The following is a 26,897-nucleotide window of genomic DNA, read 5'->3' on the forward strand; positions in this document are numbered from 1 at the left end:
CCTACTACATTGAAATACATTTAAACTGCAAATAGCCAAAATTTCTGGATCAAATGTTAAGATAAGTATTAGTTTTAAGCTGCAATCGTCATCGTTGGATCATTGTGACGTTGCCGACCGTTCCATTAACGTCACCGTTTCCCGATTACGTCGCCGGCGAGGCAACGTTAATGGAAAGCGCCCAGTATTATTGGCTGTTAATTTTTATAAATATACCTGGTAAATCTGAGGGTGTTATTGGCTGTTAGTTTCTACAGCATAAAAATGACTCTAAAAATCAACGATGCAGTATTTAAGACTTTCTACGGCATCAACGTGCTATAAGTTTATCAAAAGCCTTTTCTTTATTTTAATGTCAGTTTTGCTAAAGTGTATGAACTGACGAGAAAATAAATTATAAATAACAAAGTACCAGATATATACCGTCAATTTTTGTTCTCTCTTATCATGGCAGTCTCTTCATATTTATGAACTTATTAAAATATGTCGTTTCTTTCGATTAATGGCCCTTGCACTCAAAGAAAAAATATAAAATGAGAGAAACATATAAACATTCCGTTTAATTATAATTATAAGAAATATATTGATAAACGGTGTTTCATTAGTCTATACGAATTAAAAATAATTTGAGCTACGATTTTCTGGAAAGAAATTGCCTCCTTTATTTGAGCAAATTTTTCATTGCTGAATCGTGGTGGCCAAAGATTATTTTGACGATTTCTAGATGTTTTCAACAACTCCCAAGAGTGAAACGTTTCCTTTATTATTAAACAATGCTGGTACAAGAGAAATGGGTACCCGATTTGTGAAAGGATTACACATTTTCCTCAACAGGCTGACGAGAGTTCTAAGCTTCATTATGCAATTTTTCTCCACATCAACAGTGCAATTAATTAATGTTGATAGAATTACGAATCTTATCTTACCCCCAGCCCCCTTACAGGTGTTAATGAAATTTTCTGTAAAATGAAAGAGATATGAACTTTTTTTTCAATAACTTTGTTTAGCTGTGTAAGCGTGCGGAAGTAATTGCAGAGTTACAAAAAGGTTTCCCACAAAAGAACTGCTGATATTGCTTTACCGCTAATACCGAGGACAGGCACGTAGCATCATTTTTGAAAGTGGCGGGCCAGACTAATCCAAAAGTTTAATGAAGATTTGATTTTGATACAATACCAATTAAAAATTGGTTAATATAAGCGGCAGATAATCGACCATATTAGCCCCCCCCCCCCCCCCCACCCCCCGATGCCCGATGCTACGTGCCTTGAGGATAAAGTAAATGAGACGAATGTCGAACGAACTTCTATTTATACCAGCATGCTTTCAAACACACGAAAAGTCCTATTCAGATACCTGAATGTACATGTGCTATTTGGTTACATAACTATTGTATTCATGCAATCGAAAAACCCCTCCCCATTCCATCCAAAGTCCCAGGTGGGCCGGGAGATGGTCATTCGAGTGTTAACAATTTAAATGTCCTAGAAAAGAGAAATGGAAGTAATTTACCCGTTTTGCCCGACCTCTACCTCGTGGCCTTGTAGCCAGCTGTGTCGTTTTTTTTTCTCTGAAGGACACGACGCAAATCAGAGAGAAACAGCTGATTCATCTCATTTGAAGCTTGACCCAGGTATGACATACTTAAGGGGGTGATACTTTCACAGTCATTAAATATGACATGAATTTAAAAACGAGCATTCGTTTCATGCATTTCAGAGATGGTTAACTTGTTTCCAAATGAATGGAACTACCGACAGATTTACGGAATTTTGCATTATTTGATAAATATACATGTAAATGTAAAAATTTGTCAGTAAGAGCGGTTTAAATTACATATGAACTGGAATCCACCATTAAATCCAACATTGTATTATACTCCTTATAAAGAAAAAAACAACAATGTAAGTTTTCTTCTAACTTTAATCACAAAAATAATCACATTAATGTCCAGGTGAAGTACCATAAAACAAGTTAGAACATCTGAGCCTACAAGGGAATGATATAAAGCCAGGCACTAGCAGAGGTTGCCAACCGATTGTCATAAAAAGTCAAACACGAGCAACAAAAAAAAGAAGGTGTGAACAGAACAAGCACTAACCACAGAGTACAACCTCTCCCTCTAAGACCCACACAGACTCCCTCTAAGACCCACACAGAAACTCCAGGGACAGGGGGTGACAGACAACACAGAAACAGTTCTTCCATCACCCCCTACTCCTGTCCATAAAAATGTTGTCATTTTTTTCTCTGTACTGGACATGATTTTGTTATAAAGATCGACAATTTCCCCATCAAGAACATTGGTTTAAACATTTCAAATTCTCCACATTTACTCTTTAGTTAGTATAAGGGTCACTGAGGTTCAAAATATGTTGTCTTGATGACTAAGAAATGAAAAATACTGATATTTACAGGGGGGGGGGGTGTCTAAGCAACATAAAACAGTATTTATTGAGGCATGAAACAACTAGGTGGCACCATTTAGTGGAATATTATAAATGGTACAAGTGTTACTATAAATAGTGTCACTAGGGACCTTTATATGGAATATGATGTTATTGTCATCAGTGTTAAAAATAAATAACAATCATCTTGAATTTTTTTAAAAAGTTTGAATAGAAATAAAGACCATGACACGTCAATTTTGAGTGCTTTTCTACTCAGTAAAAATAGGTATACAAATGATTTATGATAAAAAATAACAGTCAGAAAACACAGCCTTTTTATGAGTACGTACATGAATATACATAAATATGTATTGAATATATAATGTAAAAAATATACAATGGTAAATATGAAATATGTTCATGAAATATTGCATTATGTATTAGTATATATACAATAAGAATGAATTCACAAGATGTCCCATTTTATTCAGCAGCAGGAATCTTATTTCAAAAAATAAAACTTAACAAGAAAATCTGAGGATCCCCAGAGTATCAAGCTCTTTAAAGAATAATCTCAAAACACAAAATACGTTTTCTGTTAGCCATTTTACAAAATAAAAAGTCACGGAGTCCAGCAACCAATGGGAATAGTTCTTTAACAACAAAACTAGAACTAAGAAGAGTATTATAAATCACAAAGCTCTTCATTATGGCTCCATTCAATCTACAGATTATTTAATTAGGGTAATAAGAAATCAAATCAATATAATAAACAACTGGTGTTTTAAGTAAACAAATTTACTAAATTCCCCCATTAGTAGCTCAATTGTTGATCAGACAGTCTACATATTGCTGGTGCTGCATAATGAAGCGTGTATATTTTCTGTTCAATAATATTATATCTATCACAAAAGCCCTACCCAATAAAACAATATAGGTACAACTCTAGTCTTTGTGTGCAAAGTGGAAAAATGAAAAACAAATGTGTTTATACAGTGAGGTAAATGTTAAAATATATCTGATGAAATATTGTGTATTCTCTAACATAAATGTCAACAATTTGTGCCATAGAGGGTATGGAAAATAAATCACAGGCCAACAGGTAGTTTATATTAAAATATACAATCTATATTTTCATTAAAATCATTTTTGCACACATAGTGTAAAAATATTATGTTCAAATTCCATTAACAAAGTTAAGGAATTGTACAAAGCATGCACATGCACTTAGTCACGCCCAAAACCTGTGTATTGAGATCATATCATATGTACAGGGAGAATTCATAAGTCAGGGAGCAGGTCCCAAAACAAACTATAATTGATGTACACTACAACAGAGTTCAGCCCCATCACAAGTTCAGGCCTCCTTCAGTGTGCAGACAATGACTCTTGTATTGTTATATTGCTGTGAATAAAATTATTGCTTGGCAAATAAAAGTTGTCCAAGACTGAGTTTAACTAACAGCTAACAGAAAAATATACTGGTAGTTGCTGTGTAGTTTAAGATTATTTTAGGAAATGATGAAACACAGCATTACCAACACAGTGAACACACAAGGATTAACCATTTACAAGCAAACAATAAGAGCCAATTTAATTCTTTAGTTTTACAAGAACAACCAAAATGAAAGCTTCATTCGCCATGCAAGATTTAGTTTTCAGTCAATGTTACAACAGGAGAAGCCATTTGTTTGTGTTGACACAGAAGCATCATTGAACACATGAATAAACTGCAACAATTCCAACAACTCTATGACCTAAGACAGAAAACTCAAAATGGATAATGACGCGTCTTCTTTCTTTGTTTCTCCATTGCACGGTAGGACTCTCCAGTTAACTGACCAGTCAACATCTTCTGTAGAAGCGTGGAATTCTGGGATTCCTTACAGTTGTTTTTTGTGGTAAATATGCTCGCATTCGAGGAACACCCACGCAGCACTTTTTCTAACTCAGTCATGTTAGTATCCCTTGTTTGTCGCTGAGTTGGAGGAGAATTCTGTCGATTGACCATCCCTGGAGAGGGCAGAGGTTGACCCATGTATGCTGGAGATATTATTCCATTTGTTTGAGAGCCTGGTGACATCAAGTTGCCGTTTGAGAGTGGAATGTTTGAAGGTGCACTTGTTACTTCGGAGCTGATAAAGCCGGACACTTCCTGCATGTGCGGACTGCAGGGGTACGGTGAAGTGGCATGCATTGGTGAACAGACAGAAGACATTGGTGAACAAGCAGATGACATAGGGGATTGGTGAGAGACATAGGAGCTAGGGGAGGAGATCCAGGACTCGGGCGACATCGGGTATTGATAAGAGCCAGTGGTGGTACTGGGCACCGCAATGTGGTTCCCAACATGGAGGGGGTACTGTGGAGGTGGGGGCACTGATGCAGTGGAGGTCATTGCCTGTGGTAAGTTCAACATGGTGCCAGTGTTAGACACTGACACATGTCCATTCATTGACTCTGGAGTGTTCAAAGTCAGGTCACAGTGGTTCATACCATTCATTTCACTCTCACTTTCGAATTGTTCAAACTCTGCCCCGAAACTATTTTGACCAAGTTCTGAGAGGACTTGTTGGGCTTGCTGGTCTGCCATAGAGTTACAGTACTGCATACAGAAGTCTGTTATCTCCTGGGGTAAGGCCTCTGTCACAGCACAGCCAGGTGCAAAGTCTGTTGAATTAAGGGCAGCGATTTGGACATTCATTAAACCATGGCTTGGAACTGTGGAATTATTTTCACAAATTGCATTGTGTTCTGATGTTGTTGGAAGGTTAGCTATATGGTTACTTTTTATGGAATGTGGCTCACTGTCCAGAAGGTTTTGGTAGGATGGGGTTTGATTTCCCGGTGTCACAGTGTCCATAGCACTTGCAGTAAAGGTTTTGGAATATGGAGTAGTATTTCCTGGTGAACGCTTTCGCCCTTCTTTTTCAATCTCTTCCAGTATTTTCAGCACTTCCTCTGGAGGGCTGCTGTGCGAGTTGATCGTGTCCACGACTTGTTGGAACACTCCAGTTGGAAACTCGTTCCCAGTTGACAGATTTTCTGTGGATCCTGCGGTGGGTCCGTCGGTGGAGCCCGGGCTGGGGTGGTGACTTGAGTAGGGACTGTTACTGCTCCAGTAGCCATTGTCACTGTGCTGGTCCTCCGACTTAGAGCTTTTGACTGGTTCTATGGCCTGAGCCCCGTCCAGAGACTGTAGAATGTGACCCTGCTGCATCCTGAGGAACTGTTCCCCTTCCTCCTCACTGTGAACAAAAACATAAAGTCATTATCATCATGCTAAGAAGTCAGTTCGTTTTATCAAAGCAAACACAAAATATAAATTCAATTTATCTAAAAAAGCACAGAAGTTGGTTTCATTTTAACGGAACAAAATACATTCTTGTTATTTTTATATAAATAATTTCATTTTTCAAATTGAAAATCGATTCTTTTCTTTTTTGAATTTGGTCTATAGAAAAACTCAATTATAGCAGAAGTATGAGGATAATCCTCACTATATTTATGCATTTAATTATAAAGTAAAAATGTATACACCTTCATTGGATGATTACATTTTTTAAAATTCAAATATCATAAATTTTGGGTCTTTGAAAGCTTAAAAAATTACAGTCAATTTTTTATTTCAATAATTGGGACCTTTGAAATTAAATTAATTATAAAATTATAAAAGATAAATTGTGTTATTCTTGAAGTTTACATGACAAAAAAAAATCCAACTCTTTTTATCCATAATTTCATATCACAATATGTAATAAATAGAAATTTAAAAAACAATTGTTTAGGATAGTGCTGGGGACTCCAAAAATCTACATTATAATCATGGATTCGCAATATCCCTGATTGTAAAAGTGAGGTTTTACTGTTCATTCTACTGAAAAAAAATTCCCTGTTGACTTTTCACTTTCTTTGAAAATAAAATGAAATGATAAAATGTACTTCATATTTGATTTATCTTTTTTTTGAGAAAGTAAATTACAATAATAGTAAAGAATAATTATTATAAGATTTGATAAACAAAATAGATTGACCAACTGACCTGATGATGTAATTCATGCAGACTATATACTGTGGAACATTACTGGTGTTGTAAATTATGGTTGCTCTTGTTTGCATCCAAACCCACTGGCAATTTTTCCCAATAAAGCGGTAGTAATTACTCACTGATGAACCTTTCACAATTACTGAAATAAAATAAAACATTGTAAGACAAATAATTCTTATAAAAAACAATAAATTTAAATATAAAACACCAAACTATCAAAGAAATTTTTTTAATATCTTACTTACAAATGCATGGAAATTTACAAATGGAAAGCAGATTCATAAACCATATAATATAACTACTTATAATAATAATGTAATAATGTAGATGTGAAACTGGCTGAACAGCCAATCAGATTGCAGAGATTTCTATTCATTATAATTTCCATTGTAAGAAGAACCAGCCAATCGGGAGGGAGAAGAAATATAAACTAACTGAATTTAATAAATAGATACTTCTTTTATCAATTATAACTTTAAATATCTTTACAATAATAAGCTCACTAAATAAATAATAAACCTTAAATTTTAAATTGTTAAAATCCTTTTTATAATTAAGGAAAAGTCCACCTTAAAATACTTTTTTTAATGCAACTAAGATTCTGTAAGTTTGATTTGAAAAAAAAGAAGAAATAATTTAAAGCAAATAAGGCAATGCTCACATTTTTGGTGGCAGTCTCCAACTAATTTGGCATCGAGTGGATTATGAAACTGATATGCTGTCTTCCCAATCACCTCCTCGGGGTCATATCCAATTAAAGTAGCAATCCTGTAAAAATAAAAGGTCGAGCTGTGAACTCTTTGTTGGACTTGCTGAGTGAGAATTAAATGACCGTGAGTGTGGAGTGAGAGTGTATATAAGATGCTGGGCTGTGATGACAGAAGGGTGTTTTCTTACCACCCCACAAAACACAATGGAAGGCCGGACTTTGTAACACATCATAGCGCACACATCAGTTTGTCAGATAACTGTCACAGACACTCATTAAAGTTGCCGGATTAAAATGTATTAGTTATTTGATATACAATTGATTTTATCAAGCCTCATGATAAATCTCCAAAATTTAAATACTTGATGGCTGAAATGTGACGACCATTAAAGCCGTGTCTTGTCTAGTATCATCTACTTATACTTGCTTACCATTCATGATCTGTCAGCAATATTTAGAATTTCAAAGAAATACGGATCCAGTGTCTGAGGGATGTTCCTATTTCACTACTAATTCAGAGATAAGTAAAATAGAGAGTACCCCATACAACTAGTGCAAGAGACTGTTTTTCAAGGTCCCTGTATACAGCCAACAGCATGAGATGCTGCTAATGAAAGGACTATTTGTGTTTCAGATTTCAAGCTCATTCCAACTGAATACGACGACTCCTACCGCTTCTCTCTTTCCTTTTTTTTTTTTTTTTTTCCATTTTTGCATAAATTCTTTCTCTTGTTTCTTCTTTTTCATTCTTTTATCTATTTTACAAAATACCTTTTTAAAAAAAAAGAATCTAATGAATAGTTTCATATTAAATGCACATTAATATGGTCTTAATTTCACTTTTTCTTCATAAAATTATTCTATGCACATAATAGACCAAGAGGGAATCTATGTCATATAATCTGGCCTCCTCGACATGTTAACAAGACTGCATTCAAAAAGTCACTAGTTGTACAGCTTTTTATGAAATTAATCTACAGCAGATTTTCATATCTTCAAAAAGAGAACATTAATTTATGATATCTCTTACTTTTATGATGAAATTTGAACATAATTCCATTATTTGAGACCTACCATTATGATCTTTTCAGTTCGAAAAGGGTATTTCGAAAGCAATATTTTTTGGGATTTTTAAAAAACCATTATCGCATAACTCCATCTGGGTTGATGAAAAGCAAATAAATTTATTTCAAATGTAAAAAAGTGTCAAGTTTTATTTTTGTAAACCAATTGTGAGCAGGTCAGTGAAATGTCCATCATTTAAGGAGGTCAATGAGCTCTCTGTCCACCAGTCCATTTAAAAGAAATGGGTCTGAATGTACTGTTTCATAATCCTACAATGTCACTTCTCATGTAAATGAGACACATAATCCAGTGTTAATCAACTTTGGTAATGAAATTCAGGATAGGGAAAATTCTATTTTGTCTCAAATTTCACTACTGGCAGAAATCTCTTAGGTATTTCATGAAATGTTGATTCTTTTTAAAGGAATTATATACATACATAAATACATACCAGTATGTTCAGTACATAGAAGCTTGTCTAGATAGCAAATGTAACAGAATGTAGCTTATTCGGTTAAGGAATCAGCTTGTAATCTAGTTTTAAATTTCTGATTGATTCTAACTGTTTTAATGTAAAGTTTCACTGAAATAAACCTTAAAATAATTTTTTAGCTCTAAATAATTTTTCTTAGAGCTTATTCACGTGATCAAATGGAAATTCCCATTAGAAGACTTGAATAATCAAGTTTGTTGACATACCGTACACGAAGTTGCGAATGCTCGTTGGTTTGAATTGACTCGAACGAGGAACAGTTGTTGATGTTTAATAAAACAAACACTAGGCTAGCCTTATGATTCGAAATTGAAAATAGTGAATACGGATGCTTACTGGTGGTGGAATAAAAGTCTTATGAAACATTATTTCGGTAAGTTCTTGTATATAAACACAACCAGAGCGCTCTGTTTTCATCACATCGTCAGGATGAACTCCTTGATAGTTAACGTAATTTACAGTTTTATAAACTTCACAATGCAAATTGAAAGTTGGAAGTGGGCTAAACTAATCAAAAATCTTGACAAACAAGAAAAAAGGGTCTTGTGGTTACAGTTATGAATAACTTTGCAAAAAAGATGGGCTAACCCCCCCCCCCCCCCCCCCCCCCCCCGGCTCCACTCACAATAGCCCCCCGGTTCCGACGCCTGTGCTACTCAGTTATGTGTTTTCCTTCATATTTGTAATTTAAATCTTTGACAAAATCAATTTTATATTAATTTTTGTAGTAGATATAGTTATGTAGAAAGTACTAGCAAATCTTCGAAAATAGGTCACTGAAGCGTTGAAGCAAGGGGTTGTGTCAAAAATAGTTCGGACCGGCAGTATTTGATAAAGCATCACCCATTTGATATAGCAAATGTTTATCACACAGGTAATATACATCACACGTATGAGATAAAGCAGCATATCTAACACAGTCAGCACAAAATAAAGCAGCATACCTAACACAGGCGCCGCAAAATAAAGCAGCATATCTAACACAGGCACCACAAAATAAAGCAGCATACCTAACACAGGCGCCGCAAAATAAAGCAGCATATCTAACACAGGCACCACATAGTAAATCAGCATACCTAACACAGGCGCCGCAAAATAAAGCAGCATACCTAACACAGGCACCACAAAATAAAGCAGCATATCTAACACAGGCACCACAAAATAAAGCAGCATATCTAACACAGGCAACACAAAATAAAGCAGCATATCTAACACAGGCACCACAAAATAAAGCAGCATACCTAACACAGGCGCCACAAAATAAAGCAGCATACCTAACACAGGCACCACAAAATAAAGCAGCATATCTAACACAGGCACCACAAAATAAAGCAGCATATCTAACACAGGCAACACAAAATAAAGCACCATATCTAACACAGGCAACACAAAATAAAGCACCATATCTAACACAGGCACCACAATATAAAGCACCATATCTAACACAGGCAACACAAAATAAAGCAGCATATCTAACACAGGCACCACAAAATAAAGCAGCATATCTAACACAGGCACCACAAAATAAAGCAGCATATCTAACACAGGCAACACAAAATAAAGCAGCACCACAAAATAAAGCAGCATACCTAACACAGGCGCCGTAAAATAAAGCAGCATACCTAACACAGGCACCACAAAATAAAGCAGCATATCTAACACAGGCACCACAAAATAAAGCAGCATACCTAACACAGGCGCCGCAAAATAAAGCAGCATATCTAACACAGGCACCACAAAATAAAGCAGCATATCTAACACAGGCAACGCAAAATAAAGCAGCATATCTAACACAGGCACCACAAAATAAAGCAACATATCTAACAAGGGCACCACAAAATAAAGCAGCATATCTAACACAGGCACCACAAAGCAGCATATCTAACAAGGGCACCACAAAGTAAAACTTCATTGCTAACACAAGCACCACAAAGTAAAGCATTACATAGCAGCATATCCAACAAAACAACCACAAAGTAAAGCATCATATTTAACAAAGGCACCACAAAGTAAAGCAGCATAGCTAACATAAGCACCACAAAGTAAAGCAGCTAAATCTCTAGAAGCATCAGCATTGTCAGTATTGCTAACACAAGCAGCATAAATAAGCAAGAGCATGTTAATACAAACACTAAAATGTAACCAGCATAATAAGTGAGGGCATATCAATGTAAGCAGCATAACAATCAGGCAAATTATCTCAAAGATAATTCCAATGTGCCACAACCTTTATTACAAAATGAGAACACTCTGGGTAGGAAAGTGTGAGTCTTGGTTTTTAAAAGTCAAAGAAAATTGATTCCCACTCCCAATATGTAGTTCTTAATCATTATTTATTTTGATTTATTAATACTGTAACAATTGGTTTTATACAAACAATTATACACTCTAAAACAATTCAAATGTCAACGGAAATTTTTCTGGGACATATTTCATGTTGTTTTCTCAAATTATAACTTGTGATTTCACACTTCAGTGCGACCCCTGGACTTAGGGTTAAAATCCTGACAGAGAAAACAAAGTAATCCAGATTGGGGGGTGATAAGTGTGGGAGTCTTTTATATCTATAATGTCTAATTATAAACCAAGACTCTGAATTTTAACATCTCCCTCCGAACACTGAACCCTGATTTGATAGAGCCCTGATCCAGGGTTGTTGCGCATATTCTCAACGTATCTTATTAAGTATTATATCATAAGATGATCTATTCAAATTGTAGAAACACCTAACAATAAAATACAATACATACAAAGATAAAATAGCCATTAAATACAGTGCATTTAGCAAGTATTACCATACTGATGTATGTAAACGACTGGTGAGGCAACAATGCTGTCGTACCCGGATCAAATGCCACATACATTAAGGAAAATAGCACTGCTGTACCAAGTTGACATTTAACACCTAATGAAGTACACATAATTGTTGGACTACTGCTTTAAAAGGAGTCGCCCTGAAGAAAGCACGATACTCTGAGAGAATAACAAAACAGGGCCTGACCTCCAAGACTTGGGGTTATAATTTATATTCTTGGGTACAGAAATCAGATTCCACAAATCAAGGCTGGTGAAAGGATACCATATAAACAAGGCTGTTTTTCTACATAGAAGTACGTCAGTAAAAATAAGAAAAGTCGTAAACAAGATGAAAACAAAATTAAGTTCCACAAACAAACACAAATACGATACTTGGAACATGTGATATAAAACATGCTACTTTTTAAGGTGGATCAATTAAAAGTGTTGTGTCAGAAAAATTATAACTGTATATAAACTTTAAAAAATATGTCAGATTTAAATTTTCTTGACAAGTTAACATTTTCTAAATGAATTATCGATTATCATTTTAAATACCAGTTTGTTATGAGGACAGATATAATAAAAACATCCTGAATCAACAAGAGTCCACAACAAATAATAACTGCAATGGTTGTGCATACAAATTGAGTAATGCGCTTTAGTGAATATTTGTATGCACACATTGCTGCAGTTATGAGACTGTATCTTTCTAAAAATAATGATTTAAAACTTATATTTACATTTTTTTAACTTCTTCCTTTGTCCGCAAATGTGATTTATACCTTAAAATTCCTATCTTATCCTATGGGTAAGTTTTTATAAATGGAAGAGCCACTGTAACAGCCGCAAGCTTGATTTTTGCTTGTGACATGCAGTTTGCAGTGTTCAACGTTATGTCATAATAAAACTAGTCATTTTAAATCAACCTTCGAGTACCCTGAATGTATTACAGTGTTATAACTGCCGTAGCTTTCAACACACTTTACAAGCAAAAAATATGTGGAATGTAAATATATTTATGTATCAGCGATTCTCTGAAGCTGAGCTGGGAACTGCTGTACCAAGATCTTTATATGTCTGAGAGACCTGTGGTGTTGTCAGGATATGAATTATGACTTAGCACTAGCCATTGCTAGTCTGTCTGTCTTCTGCACTCATTAGTGCCCCCTATAGGTGCCAGTGTAATAATACAATCATTTGAGACTGATCCCTATCAGATCTCTGTCGACTGAAACAGTTTATCTTGTCATTTCATTTGTTATCACAGCTCTGGTGAGGGTACATATTACACTAGAAGATGTATCAATGGCTGACACAAGAATCAGGGATAAATCCGAGTGGTAACCAGAGTTGTATGTAACACAGTATTTAATGCACTGCTTCAAAGAGAGTCATATAGCTTGCTTATTTTGACACAACATCGCATTAGTCCAACAACATATCACCTTGAAAACTTTAGACAACTAGTAAATCTCACACCAAAGTTAGTTAAGTTGTAACATTTTCCTATTGTTAAATTCGTTTAGCTTTCAGTGTAAATGTAAGTTTTAAGGTTTTAATATCTAACAACTTTTATCCAGTTCAAATGGCATATACACCAACATGAACCTTAGGAGAGTCCTTGGTACAAGATATACAGTATGTGGCACTATTTACTGAATATCTATGCCTAAGTGTATTGACTTGATCAAAATGTCACAGCTCAACAAGTGAAATATGTTCATAGGGATTAAAACCTGTCAATGTGACAGCAAACCGGGTTTTCTTTTATGTGAACTGTATCCACAATCCATGTCAACCCGTATCCAGTGAAATGGATAAGGTGAAAGGGTACCCTATATGCAATATTTTGCAAAAAAATTATCGGAAATCTAAATCCTAGCAATATGCACACCTCTGATATATGTACAATTGATCTGCAAAAGAACATTTTCCTATCTTGAAAACTGTAGGAGGAGTTATCCGTACAATGAGGGTACCCTATATGCAATATTTTGCAAAAAAATTATCGGAAATCTAAATCATAGCAATATGCACACCTCTGATATATGTACAATTGATCTGCAAAAGAACATTTTCCTATCTTGAAAACTGTAGGAGGAGTTATTCGTACAATGAGGGTACCCTATATGCAATATTTTGCCAAAAAATGACTAAGTTCAAAAGCTGGTATTTTTTTCATAAATAATCGGAAATCTAAATCCTACCAATATGCACACCTCTGATATATGTACAATTGATCTGCAAAAGAACATTTTCCTATCTTGAAAACTGTAGGAGGAGTTATCCGTACAATGAGGGTACCCTATATGCAATTTTTTGCCAAAAAATGACTAAGTTCAAAAGCTAGTATTTTTTTCATAAATAATCAGAAATCAAAATCCTAGCAATATGCACACCTCTGATATAGGTACAATTGATCTGCAAAAGAACAACTTCCTATCTTGAAAACTGTAGGAGGAGTTATTCGTACAGTGAGGGTACCCTTTTGGCAGCCACCCGCCCGCTCGCCCGCCATTTTCACCATTTTAATAACCGGATTTTTCCGTTGGAAAACTCGGTTAAAAATCAAATTGATCCACACAGTCTAAACTGTACACTCTCTATTGATGAAATTGACAGAAAAAATTGAAGAGATAAAACCCTTATGTTCAAAAAAAAAATTTTGGTTGACCTACCTTGGGTCACAGAATGTGAACTTCATGCCGAGGTCGTGGCGACTGATGAACATGCTGCCGTCCAGACGGATCTCCATCACAGAGTTGGTCTGCATGGGCCGGCAAATGCAGATCAGTCCGTCCACAGAGTAACTGTTGGCACGACTAGCAGTCGCTCGCATCTTCAATCGTCCAGAACATTGCATAAGCTGCAGAAGAAGAAAGAGTTACATCAGCAAATGTAATGCAAAAGTACAACATTATTGTTAAAAAAAAAATTGTGCATACGCATTCTGTTGATTCAATGGGAAGAATATCAGTCATTCAAATATGAAAAATCTTTGCATGATACGATTAGAATACAAGGTTAAGTTACACTTTCATTGCCAACGATGTACCTGGCTACTTTGACCACAAATTGACCTCAAAAGAATATTTTGGACTGCTGATTTGTAGTCCTAATGTTAATTCTTAATTTTAAGAAAAATAATTCAAGAAAAATAATTAAAACATCTAACCCCCCCCCCCATCTAAAAAACACTTTAATTATCAGTTTCCATTATCATATAAATGTTATATGATATGCTATAAATATGATAGGTTTTTAGTTAAAATTTTAGTTAACAACTGACAGAGTAAGAAACAAAATGAGGACTAAACTGATTCATACAAATACAAATCCAAATAGTCATCAAATTATTTATTTGCAACAAAACATTTTCAATTTTTCTATGTAGACAAATATGTAGAAACACTTACTTACATGAAACTATATGAACAAAGTTTGATGTGAACCTATACAAAGCTAGATTATTGGGCTATATGAATTTTGCATTTTCTCTGAATTATGCAAAATTCATTTGAGAAATTTAAAAGAATAGTTTTTCATAGTCCATAGATAATATTTTATAAGTGGCATAAAACCTCCAAGTGTAAAAATTCATAGAAGAGGATAAATAATCAGAATTTGCTGGGCAGGTAGAACTAAGGTAAAATTAAAAAATTCATCGCAATATCATCACCCAGTGAATGAGTGTGAAATATGAAGTGATATATCATATGATCAGTGTCACTCGGCACCAAATTCTGATGGAAAGATAACTGTCTTCATCCAAATTCTTTGAATAAAAGTTGAATAATGTTTAGTACAAAAATCTCAAATTGTGTTACATCAGGTACTGTCAGTTTCAGAGCGCTGTTCACGGACTAGAACCGATTAAATTGAACCCCCAGACCTGGCCACTTACAGCCAGTTAAAAAATCCCATAGCGTGACCAGTATCTGTGACATAGGGAAGACCTGGGGTTAATCAGCCAACATGCTGTTCATTATCTTAATCACTGGTCCTGCTGTGACAGTGAAAACTGGCTGTCACAATGTTAAAACTGTATGTTTTAGGTCGGGATTAATGAGGGGCACACAATAAGGTTCAGCGTCCCTTTCCTTTTTACAATTAGAGAGTGAATGATCATGCTTAACCTGTAAATGGTGTACCACCCGCCGTTCCACGAGGCCTACACACGTCATACACCGGTAAGTAATCCAGGTATCTATCTACCTGTGCTCAGTAGGTCAGTAGGTCAAAGAGGCAATGGCACATTCCAGGGTCGGGGCGTAATTCTGCACCATAGCTTTACTGTCTTTGAATTCAGAAATACAAGTTGCAGTCTTTTCATTTTTTTCATGTGTATGAAGTCTATGGAATTGGATGAACATATTCATGTATGTAAGTTATACTGCTGCTGAGATCCAATTTAATACCATTTGACAGATCTTGTTTCTCCTTTCTATATAAGTAGGTGTGAGGGTTCTCACATTTTTGAGTATTCACAGCTTTTGTTGCAAAATCAAGATTCAGGTGAAACATGATGAAGCATTATTTAACATGTCTTTTTAAATACGCAATACGATCATACAGTTGCCAAATATGCCTTTTAATGAAAGTATAATATACCATAAGGTATACAGCTCGTCAAAGGTCTTTAGAACCAGACAAAGTCATATTAGTATCCTTATACAATATACACTCAATCTCTGCAAGCAAGGTCCTTCTATTATAACCAGACCTGAAAATTTTGGTTAGAGTAACTTTGATATCATGTTCATAGATTTTCTTAGGGAAGTTCTGAACTTGATATCTTCAAATCTATTGTGGTGGTCCGACAAAACGAATTTGAGCAGAAATATGCACAATTACATGGTGATTTATGCAGTAAATGTACACCCATAGCACGCTTTCATACCTTTTCAAAGAAACTGCAGAAGACCTTGGAAATGTATCGGTTCAAAGTTTGACCGTGACCTTGGGAGAAGTCAGTATCAAATGTTACCCCACAATAAAAATTATGACAATTAAGATTTCATTCCAGACCTAAGGTCAAGAATCTCTTTTTAATTCACTAAACATGCAGAGTATGTGTGCATATTAATTTCTATATTTCATTTTTTTTGCGGCATCTGCAATACTAGTCTAATATATTGCATGTCAAGTAAAGAGATGTCCACGTGTCCTCAGAGGAAATGAGACCAAAATCCTATCTTTGTTACTTAACCCAGACAATTCAGTACAAAGAAGTGGATCACTGTCCCAGTCAAGGCCGTTATTTCATTAGAAAACTGCTGCTTGTACATCTTCCTTATATATCTATATCCAGCAAATAGAGGTCCATCCACACAATACTTAAATATCTGTACTACGATTATAATCAAAATACTGTAATTGAATTTTTTTCAGAATTACATAATATTGTCAATATAAATACACTTTTTCAATATGCTTTTATCTGTACCGTTAAGTGATTTAATTTATCAACTCAACCACCCAAAGGCATAAGCAGTCTCTTTATTTTAGCAGGAACTTTCAATGTTTCTTTATTACAAAGATTTAGCCCATGCAAGATTGCCCACGCAGATGGACAGACGTAATCAAATCCGCATCAATCTTACTGTTAATAATGGTTTCTGTGGTTTCATATTGTAAAAATTATATTTCATTGCAGATATATATAAAATATATATATGTGTTGTGAATTAAACAATAAAATGCTTTCTTTGACAATTCATGCAGGTTATGAGGGTAGCGATCATTGCAGAAAAAAAACATAACCCGCGTTAGGAGGTTATGTAAATTTATGTAAATTATGTATTGTGTTCTATTGATACTTGCACATAAAATTTGAGCTGCATGCACTTTGTTGTTGTCAAACATTTCAAGAAATAGTCACCCAACAGCCTTGGAAATTAATGATTCTGATTTACAACTCACAGTCTTCAGAAAAAATCAAAGTCAAATAAATCAAAGTAACCAATGTTTCTTTCAATCTTCACCATACCAAATTTTGCAAAGTAGCAGATACACAGGAAATATACCCCCATAAACACAGTTATCAATACTATATTCCTTCTGAAACAATTGCTTCAGATGATAATAATGGGACCACTTGTATGTTATCAAATAGTATAATTTTATAATTTTTGTTGATATCAAATGTGTATTTTGAAATTTGTACTAATTTAAAAATCAAAGTATGTATTGTAAGTTATTTTAAAGACTTCATTTTTAGAAGTCCTGCTTGTCCGACATTCTGAACGTTGATTGATGTTTCAGCTGGTTCAGTTTCAATCTGACCCGTATAATGCTGTATGCTGAATTATGTTAGTGTATCACGTCTCTGTAAATATTTTCCTCATAAGGCCGTTTCTGACACCACTTAATTAACCCCTATGCTGTTACATATTTTACCTGCAATCTTAGACCTACATGCATGGTAGTGTGAGTAAAAAGGTTTATTTTTCAAATGAGAAGTGTCCTTTAGACTGACCTTTCTGACACCGTCCCCAGCATAACAGGGACCCCTCTTAAACCCAGTGGGTAGCGGAACATCGCCAGTTTAATAGTCGGCTTATCTGACCCTCATCTTACTCTCCACACAGAGTCTATGTCTGTCACCCTACACCCCCAGACATCTATCAAAGCATGCCAAGCATCAGACAACACAGCAACCAGAAGCAAGAAGCCAGCTCACATAAACCTAGAGTGAAAAATCACCCCCATCAAGCAAGGGGACAGCAAGAAAATTCAGAAATGTATCAAATGCTGCTGATACGTCTGTACACACAATTCACAGAAGCACTGTCACCATCTTGTAATCTAAGACCGACTAATTGTATGTCCAGTGTAGATTAGTGACAGTAGATTTAACAGGTAAGTTACAAACTACCAAGTGTACAGTTGCTAGTGGGCCGTTCTATAATGATGAAACAAGCCCTGACATATATTTCCTGCATGCACACTTCTTCCTTTTTCACATTCTAAAAATGCAAGGCTTTTAAATTCTTTTAATGCTTGTGCATAAGAAGAGGAATGGAATGTTAAGAAATATGCATTCTTCATATTCTAAACTAGAATTAATAAGCAGTTTCCTATCCTCTATTATTGAAATTTGTTTAAAATAGAAACAGCAACTATTAATCTGAATTACTGAAATAATGATACAGAGGGTAAATGTGCAACTTTTAAACCTGCGTCTCATTTCTTCCTTTTTTTTATCAGTAATCTGCATTAGTTAAAAGCTATAAAAAAAAATCTGAGCAGGGATATGATTGACTTTATAGAAGTAAGGAGAGCTTCACATCTCATAAAATTTAAATGCTGGTGAAATCGCTGCTGTATTCAGAATGCTGTATCATTATGTACTGAGGGGCAAGCTAGTGCTAGGCCATGATTCCAGTAATTGGGGTCAAAATGCTATAAATCTTCTTCGTATATTGTCAGTCTCATCTTTAGGAAAAAATACGATATTTAGGGCTATTTAATTAAGTCTACATTAAAAAGGTGACAAAAAAGGGGATTACATCACATGGACACAAGATGTCCCATATAGATATTGGCATGTCTGATACATGGACACAAGATGTCCCATATAGATATTGGCATGTCTGATATTTCAAACTTTATACCCCAGCAATGCTCATCAAATTCTCCTTCCTACGAAACAGGATTCCCATTAACCCAGTGACATAGTGAAATAGCCATTGGAATTTGATGGCCGTTTTAACATTCAATCACGGCCACACAGGAAAGCTCTACAGAAAGTGTCCTGTGTCTACATTTCATCCACATGTATTTGTTACATCCCATTTGCTACAAAAAACTGAAGCTGCCTTTTATTGTACATAGTAGGAATCTAGTATTGGAGACAGCTTTAATTGCTTAATGGTTAGTTTAGGATGACATCTAGACGCACAGCATACAAAATGAGAAACCTTATCCTCACAAGTACTATTTAAATCTCTCCGAAAGTCCCGCCTTTGACAAAGGAACAATTGAAAAATAGATAGAGTTCTGCTCAGTAAAAAATTGAAACTATGCATCCTAATTCTACATCAGAAATTTAAATTCATTATAGGTAATTCAGATACAAAGACAGAAATTCTAGTGCATGTATACAAATTATTTCAATTCTATTTGACTAAAAACCATGCTTTTATTCATATATAATACTGCAGTTTCATTATCTATTTTATTATACTTGGCAGGTTTCAAATAAAGTAGACCTATATAGAATGTCCTATTAAAGTTACTGACACAATATACATGTATTTAAAGATATGTTTCTTCCCAAAGAGTTAATATTTTCGTCCCAAGGGAGCTAATATAATCAATGTTGCCCGAAAACAGTCAACATTTGTTTTGTTATATGAAGAAACAAAGAAATTGAAGAAAGTAATTGAAAACAGATCGCCGTAATTTTCTCAGCTCAACAAACAATTCATGAATTAAATTTTTTGCAAAGTTCATTTCCTTAATATCCTCCGCATCAAACGTTCACTGGTGAAATTTCCGCCGCCTGTTAGAATTAACATACAGATGTTCTACCTGATTTTACTTCACAGTAATACGCAAATCCTTATATCCGTTATGATAGCAAACCGTCGCATTGCGCGTTCGTTGTTTACTTGTCTTGACTGACTGTCAATAATATTATGACGTCACCTTGTTTTGGAGTCGCAAAGCATTATTACGTCATCGTTTACGAATCAACAAATCAGAAGCGATTTATTGAAATATAGGGAATATTCTCTAGATATTATTCCTAGCCGGTCAATATTAAAAAAATATTGACCGGTCAATATTTTTCGGACGAGCAAATATTACAATTATATTGAGTAATCGTCTATATAGAGTTATATAGTGAGAATATATATATATACTACTGAATATAACAATTTAAAATGATATATTAATATTTTTTCCTAACATTTCTGTATCAAATATTTCCAAATGCCATCAAGCTATAGTGTGAAAATATACTACACAAAGGTTAGTTTTTCATTAAGGTGGCTCTATACACCACTTTTTGATGACGCAGTACGCAAAAAAGTAAATCTGGAAACATGCATTTCCGGTACTGGCTGATTTAAACAGAGGTGAATTGTATGGGAACCGCTATTTTGAAAAATTTGTTAAATGGATAGATTTAATTTGATAATTGGAAAATTCATTACTTACAAGTAATGTGGTATGTGACACCTTCATGTTGTGTAGTATTATTTATCGAAATAAACAATAAAATCAAGTATAAATTTTTAAAGAGTTTCTTTAGCATCATCGATGTGTTACACCGTAGCGCAGTGGGTTAGTGGGTTCACTACAAACCAGTAGGTCATGAGTTCGATTCCCGATGAGAACAATACATTTTTTAACTTTCCAAAAATTTCTAAAACGTATTTGTTGGTTGAATACCGTGAAAGAAAATTCTAAACAGGTGAACATATTTCAATTATAATATACATGCGCGGATCCAGAAATTTTTTCCAGGGGGGGTCCGAAGGATAATTGTGTTTGCCAGGGGGGGTCCGAGGCATATTTTCGCGATAATTTTACTATGTAAATTTAATAAATTTTCATTTTCCAGGGGGGGTCGGGACCCCCCCGACCCCCCCTCTAGATCCGCGCATGATATACTTTAATGCACATTAATATCGACACCTAACGGGGACGAGAGGGTTGCTTTGAATTTCTCTCAGGTTGGGATACATAAATCCTATTAGCCTAGTCAATGTTCCCCTTTATTTATTTGACTTAGTTTTGCATTAAAGCGAATATATTCACTTATACAGGGCAAAGTCTATTATGAAATATGTATGTATTTATCATTCCAACATTATATTTAGGAAATTTTCTTCAACTCAGAAATGAAAAGTCCCCAAGGTGTTTGGGCCTTGGGACTTAGGAACGATAACCCTTACATGAGGAACTTTCATACCAAATAAAATTTAGAATATTTTTTGTGTTTATTTGCAATGGTTTTCATTCAATTTTTTATGTCACATTTATTAAAATACATTTTCTTATAACATCAAGCAACTTTTTCAGATGATTTGTCAACAGAGTAAGAAAATATGAAAAATTATGTTTTGGGGAAATACTAAAAAAAATTGCAATAATAACATTTCTGAATGTTAAGAAGTGTTATATTTTTTTTATGTGTCCGAAGGAGATATCAATCATGTGACAAAATAATTTCTCTCAATTTGTTGATAGCTGTCTTTTTAAAAAATATTTTACAAAAACACGAAAAAACATTAAAAAATTCTTTAAAAATACCTATAGTATCCCTATCGTCATTTTAATATTTGATAAGTATATGTTTTGTGGTCTTCTATTGAAAATTGGAATAAACTGTGGGTGTATAGAGCCACCTTAATACATGTATCATGAATTTAGCGTCAAAATTGTCTGCATCAGTTCACTATTACCCCTGGTGCCTGGTGGTGAAACAACTTTTGAATTACATGTATTCAGTACGTTCTTTGACAATCAAAAATAATTTGTGCATCACTTTGAAATAAAATGCAGATAACCAGTAGGCATGAAAGAGAAGCCAATATTACTAACCTTAACTATAGATAGGCAAATACAAAATTTTACCAGTATTTACTGACTGCACATTTTAAAGGACACAATCTGTGTGCAAGACACTTGATAACAACCATGCATAGCAACTTCTCATGACAAGAAATGCTTTTTTTAGTGTGTTGCTATGCAAATACATCATTATCAATTAACTAATTCTTTTACTCTGTTGCATTTATTACTCACACATGGAATATTCAGTTGTATCTACTTGAGAATATTGGATATCTTGAGAAATAATTAATTCATCGATAGCTTTGAAAATGAAAAGGGGGTCATATTATTAATACAGATAAGGGTATGGGACACTTTTTTAATGGTATAAACTTTCAAAATAAGCAATAAAAATAACTAATTTTTTTTCAAAGTTTCTTCCCCAGTCTTTCAAAGATTTTTGCAAATTTAAATGATTTTTGTATAAGAGTTTGTTTTAGTCAGTCATGTATAATCCATAAGCAACAAACTACAAGAGCTAGGGGATAACCATGGCATCATCTATTTGTATTATGCCTGTTATATAGTTGTGATAGCTTCCTTTAGTTAACAAGGAACAAGGACTTAAGGTTATCTCTAACATAATGATATGGAGAAAAGGTTAGTATCAGCAGCATCATATTCCCACTGTGTCAGAAATAAAGCAAACCCCAACAGTTCACTATGACTACAAGTAAATTAAATTCAAAATAAGACTGTGATTTTCAATCAAAATAGTTTACAAACTACTTTACAAAAAAAACTTTTGAAAAGTGTACAAGACTATGCATATTACCGGTATTAAAATCTTAATTCTGTAACAATTATTTTATCTGTTATTAAATTTTAAGTACGGTACATTTGTTCGTTTGGATTAAAAGATGGTCTATTATTTTTTTTATATGATTTGCTCCAAAATAATACATGTACATATATTGTAAAGTTTTGTATATACACATTCATTTTGTTCTTACTGGTTTTGGACATCATAAAAATATAAAGTGCTGGTATTTAATTAACTTGTATGATATAAAAGCAAGGTCAGGTGTGTCTGGTGTCTGGTGTTTTAAGACACATTCTAGTTAAACCATTAGAAAGTCTTTGTGAATTTTAATCTTGAACAAGGAATTAATCCTTCATAATTCACATAAACTGACAAAATCATCATCATTCGTAATCATTGAGCACCTTATATCTAATTATTTTACAGAAGTGAGGGGAATATGGGAATAAATGCTCTTGATTACAATTTATTATCAGGCTTGGTAAATCATAAATTCATATGATAAAAATGTAGAACAATCAAAGTTCCAAAATTTTCAAAAGGGGGTATCCCAAGGCCTATTTTTGGTAATTATATGTGAATTTAGTAAATTTCATACTTCCAAAGGGGTTCAGGACCCATCCAAACTGACCTTCAGCTCCGGTGCAGGCAAAAAGTGCATATTCTTGCATTAAAAAAAGACTTACCACAAATCCCGATTGCTTTGTTCTAATGCCGTTTTTCTTTAAGACACACTTCATTCTGAGGTAAAACACTCTATTGTCATCCAGGTGTGGGACGTGCTTGTCTACAAGGACCATCCACAGATGTCAGAGTCTGAGGCCTCACATTTCATCACAATAATACTATCGATTTATCAAATACATTTCAAAATATAGTTCAACTGAATCCAGGTACAAGTATTAAAAATTTCACATTTAAAAATTCTCAAATAATGTTTGAACACAAGATATACGTGAATGGTGAGAGGGTTTAAGCAAAGAGAGATAACTCTATGTCATGACTTTCACAATTACATAGGTATGTCTAATGTACTTTATCACAAATTTGCTGCAGACATGCTTTGCACTTTATCATGAACCTAATTTACAGCAAGCATGTATTATGCAATATTTACATCTACCAAGCATAATTTCCTCTATTTCTTACGGAAACTTAGCTAATTCACAGCTCTATAGAAACAGCCAGACTGAAATATACACGCCCTATTTATAGATTGGTCAAAATCTACAGCGGCTGAAAGTGACAGGACTGAAATTGACACGCCCTGTTTATCGAATGGTCTGAACCTACAGCGACTTTAGTAAAATCCTGGACTGCACGAAATAATCATGACGATGCCAGACTCAAAGTCTCACAGGAGACCATTTGGCTGTTTCTTTTAGCTAACATACTTTTGAACATTAACAGTAATTTAGTGAATTTTACTAACTTTTCATAATCAGTTTATTAATTAGTTAAAGAAAGATGTTAATATAAATAATAAAATGTTATCTTTGATGATTCATGAAGGTTATGAAGGTAGCGATAATTGCAGGAAAAATTTACATTTTTCCTGCAATGTCGCTACCTTCATATCCCAAATGAATCACCAAAGAAAGCATATTATTGCTTAAATATCTGCAGATGTCAAGAGTTGAAGCCTCACCACTATTATCCATGTTGACAGGGCAAGAGCAATGCATTTCACATGGTTTGAGATTAAACTGTTTCTTTAGCTCTGGTATATCACTGGGGTGGATGAGTGTGGTCACCTTTTTACCCAGCAGTTGAACCTGTAATAATACACAATGTACATCAACAGTAAATAATATATCAACAATACAAAATACATGTATGCATCAACAATAATGAATACAAAGATTATTACATGGCAATTTTTATATCGCATCCTATATTAGCCTAAGGTCACTCTATATCAGCCCGAGAACCGTAAGGCTCCCTAAAAAAATTGACATGCTATGATTTTTATATCATATACTATATATATAGAAAATATTTGAAAACAACAAAAAACGTCATGTGATGAATGATTATTGTTAACAAATCACTCCATGTATCAAAGCTTAAATCCCCTCTTGTAGTGCAGCTTTACATGCCCCCCTCCCCTCTTCTGAAAGAATAGCCGCTGTATAAACATCCCCCTTTGATTGAATAGCAAAACAGGTGAGCTCCACCCTCTGTCATTTTTACTGACATTTCTACAATCCCCCCTCCTCCCACCAAAGTTGCAACACAGGTATTCTTTATAGTAATAATAGTACAAATACACAACATTAGCTATACAGGCAACCCCTGCTCCCGATAGTATAGCTAAAAAAAGCAAAACCCCCTCTGATAGTACAGCTATACAGACAACCCCTGAATCATACAGTTATACAAGCAAACACCCCTCATGATTGTTCACCTACACAAACTCCCTATTAATGTTACTATACAGGCAAACCCCACTCTGCTGGTAAAGCTACACTGACCTGATCAATGCCTAGGTGCGTGGCCACTCCATCAGACACATACAGGATCTTCTTCTTGCGGTCCAGCAGCAACAGGAATCCATTCATGGCCTCCAGCATCAGCTGACTCTCCTCCACCTTACACTGCTCCACACCTGTAATAGAATCATATCAACTGATTACACTGCTCCACACCTGTACTAGAATTATATCAACTGATTACATTGCTCAACACCTGTAATAGAATTATATCAACTGATTACACTGCTCAACACCTGTAATAGAATCATATCAACTGATTACACTGCTCAACACCTGTCATAGAATTATATCAACTGATTACACTGCTCCACATCTGTAATAGAATTATATCAACTGATTACACTGCTCAACACCTGTAATAGAATCATATCAACTGATTACACTGCTCAACACCTGTAATAGAATCATATCAACTGATTACACTGCTCAACACCTGTAATAGAATCATATCAACTGATTACACTGCTCCACACCTGTAATAGAATTATATCAACTGATTACACTGCTCAACACCTGTAATAGAATTATATCAACTGATTACACTGCTCAACACCTGTAATAGAATCATATCAACTGATTACACTGCTCAACACCTGTAATAGAATCATATCAACTGATTACACTGCCACAACTGTAATAGAATACTATCAACTGATTACACTGCTCCACATCTGTAATAGAATACTTTCAACTGACAACCATGTAATGTGTACACCAGTTTCATGATTATAAATTGTTTAAATTGAACACAATGCTATACATACATAATAGGAAAACAGTTACATACTGCTAAATAGGAAGGCATTCACCAAAGAGTAAAGCTACTTTGACCCGGTTATTGTAATAATTTCTAACCAAACAGTCCATAGTTGTATGTTAAAATATTTAGGACAATGTTGTGTGCATTAACTTCCTTCATTACAGACTGGTGTAGGTTACCATTAAAGAAGTAGATGGCGTGCATCATTTTCTTCTATACAACTTGCTATTGAGAACAAAGTGCTGTGTACCACCCCACTCCCTAGTGACTAGTGTATAATTAATATAACTAATGACTGAGGATTAAAGTAGTTTTATCATTGATAACAATTTGGTGTTACTCATACAACTGACCATGTGGACAAGATTAAATGAACACCTACCATTTAGGACAAGGTGGTGTGTACCATTTTTCTTCACAACTGGCATTGGAGATTTTTCCTCAGTGGTTGGCTCCACGTCCTGAAGGGACAGTTTGGCCATTTCTACAAAACAAAAAAGCCATGTGTCATGATAAAAGACTTCCACACAAAGTAAGAGTAACCTTTGTAATTCAAGGTGTCTTTGAAGTTCCTTTTTGCAGTCATTGCTACAGATGTAAACAAAATGGTCTGAACCTTAACAAAATCTGTTCTAGCTCGTACTGATTCATGATAAGAGTCTGCACAGAATAAGAATTCTTGGAAGGGGTCAGACAATACCAACCCTTGTTCATTGATAACTTTCTTTTCTTGATTGCATAGTATTTTGGTTCTCATTATCAGATTTAACAGTCTTTGTGATCATGTAGCAGCTATACAATAAGAA

The 26,897-nt window shown here is 34.6% G+C and overlaps 1 protein-coding gene across 3 annotated transcripts in view; it reads right to left on the bottom strand.

Moving 5' to 3' along the window:
- Positions 1-1,905: 1,905 nt before the first annotated feature.
- The window catches only part of LOC105343010 (single-minded homolog 2), a 38,652-nt gene continuing 13,660 nt past the window's right edge, over positions 1,906-26,897 (bottom strand). For all 3 annotated transcript variants that reach the window (XM_034469434.2, XM_034469435.2, XM_034469438.2), the window contains 8 exons: positions 26,474-26,575; positions 25,311-25,444; positions 24,485-24,611; positions 23,523-23,623; positions 14,183-14,370; positions 7,100-7,206; positions 6,433-6,577; positions 1,906-5,638 (listed from right to left, as the gene is read on the bottom strand). In XM_034469434.2, coding sequence (XP_034325325.2) covers positions 4,162-5,638; positions 6,433-6,577; positions 7,100-7,206; positions 14,183-14,370; positions 23,523-23,623; positions 24,485-24,611; positions 25,311-25,444; positions 26,474-26,575 — 2,381 coding nt within the window. In that variant the 3' untranslated portion in view covers positions 1,906-4,161. The remainder of the gene's footprint in view (positions 5,639-6,432; positions 6,578-7,099; positions 7,207-14,182; positions 14,371-23,522; positions 23,624-24,484; positions 24,612-25,310; positions 25,445-26,473; positions 26,576-26,897) is intronic.

Source organism: Magallana gigas, chromosome 6 (genome assembly GCF_963853765.1).
Source record: "Magallana gigas chromosome 6, xbMagGiga1.1, whole genome shotgun sequence".
In the NCBI taxonomy this organism is placed as follows: domain Eukaryota; kingdom Metazoa; phylum Mollusca; class Bivalvia; order Ostreida; family Ostreidae; genus Magallana; species Magallana gigas.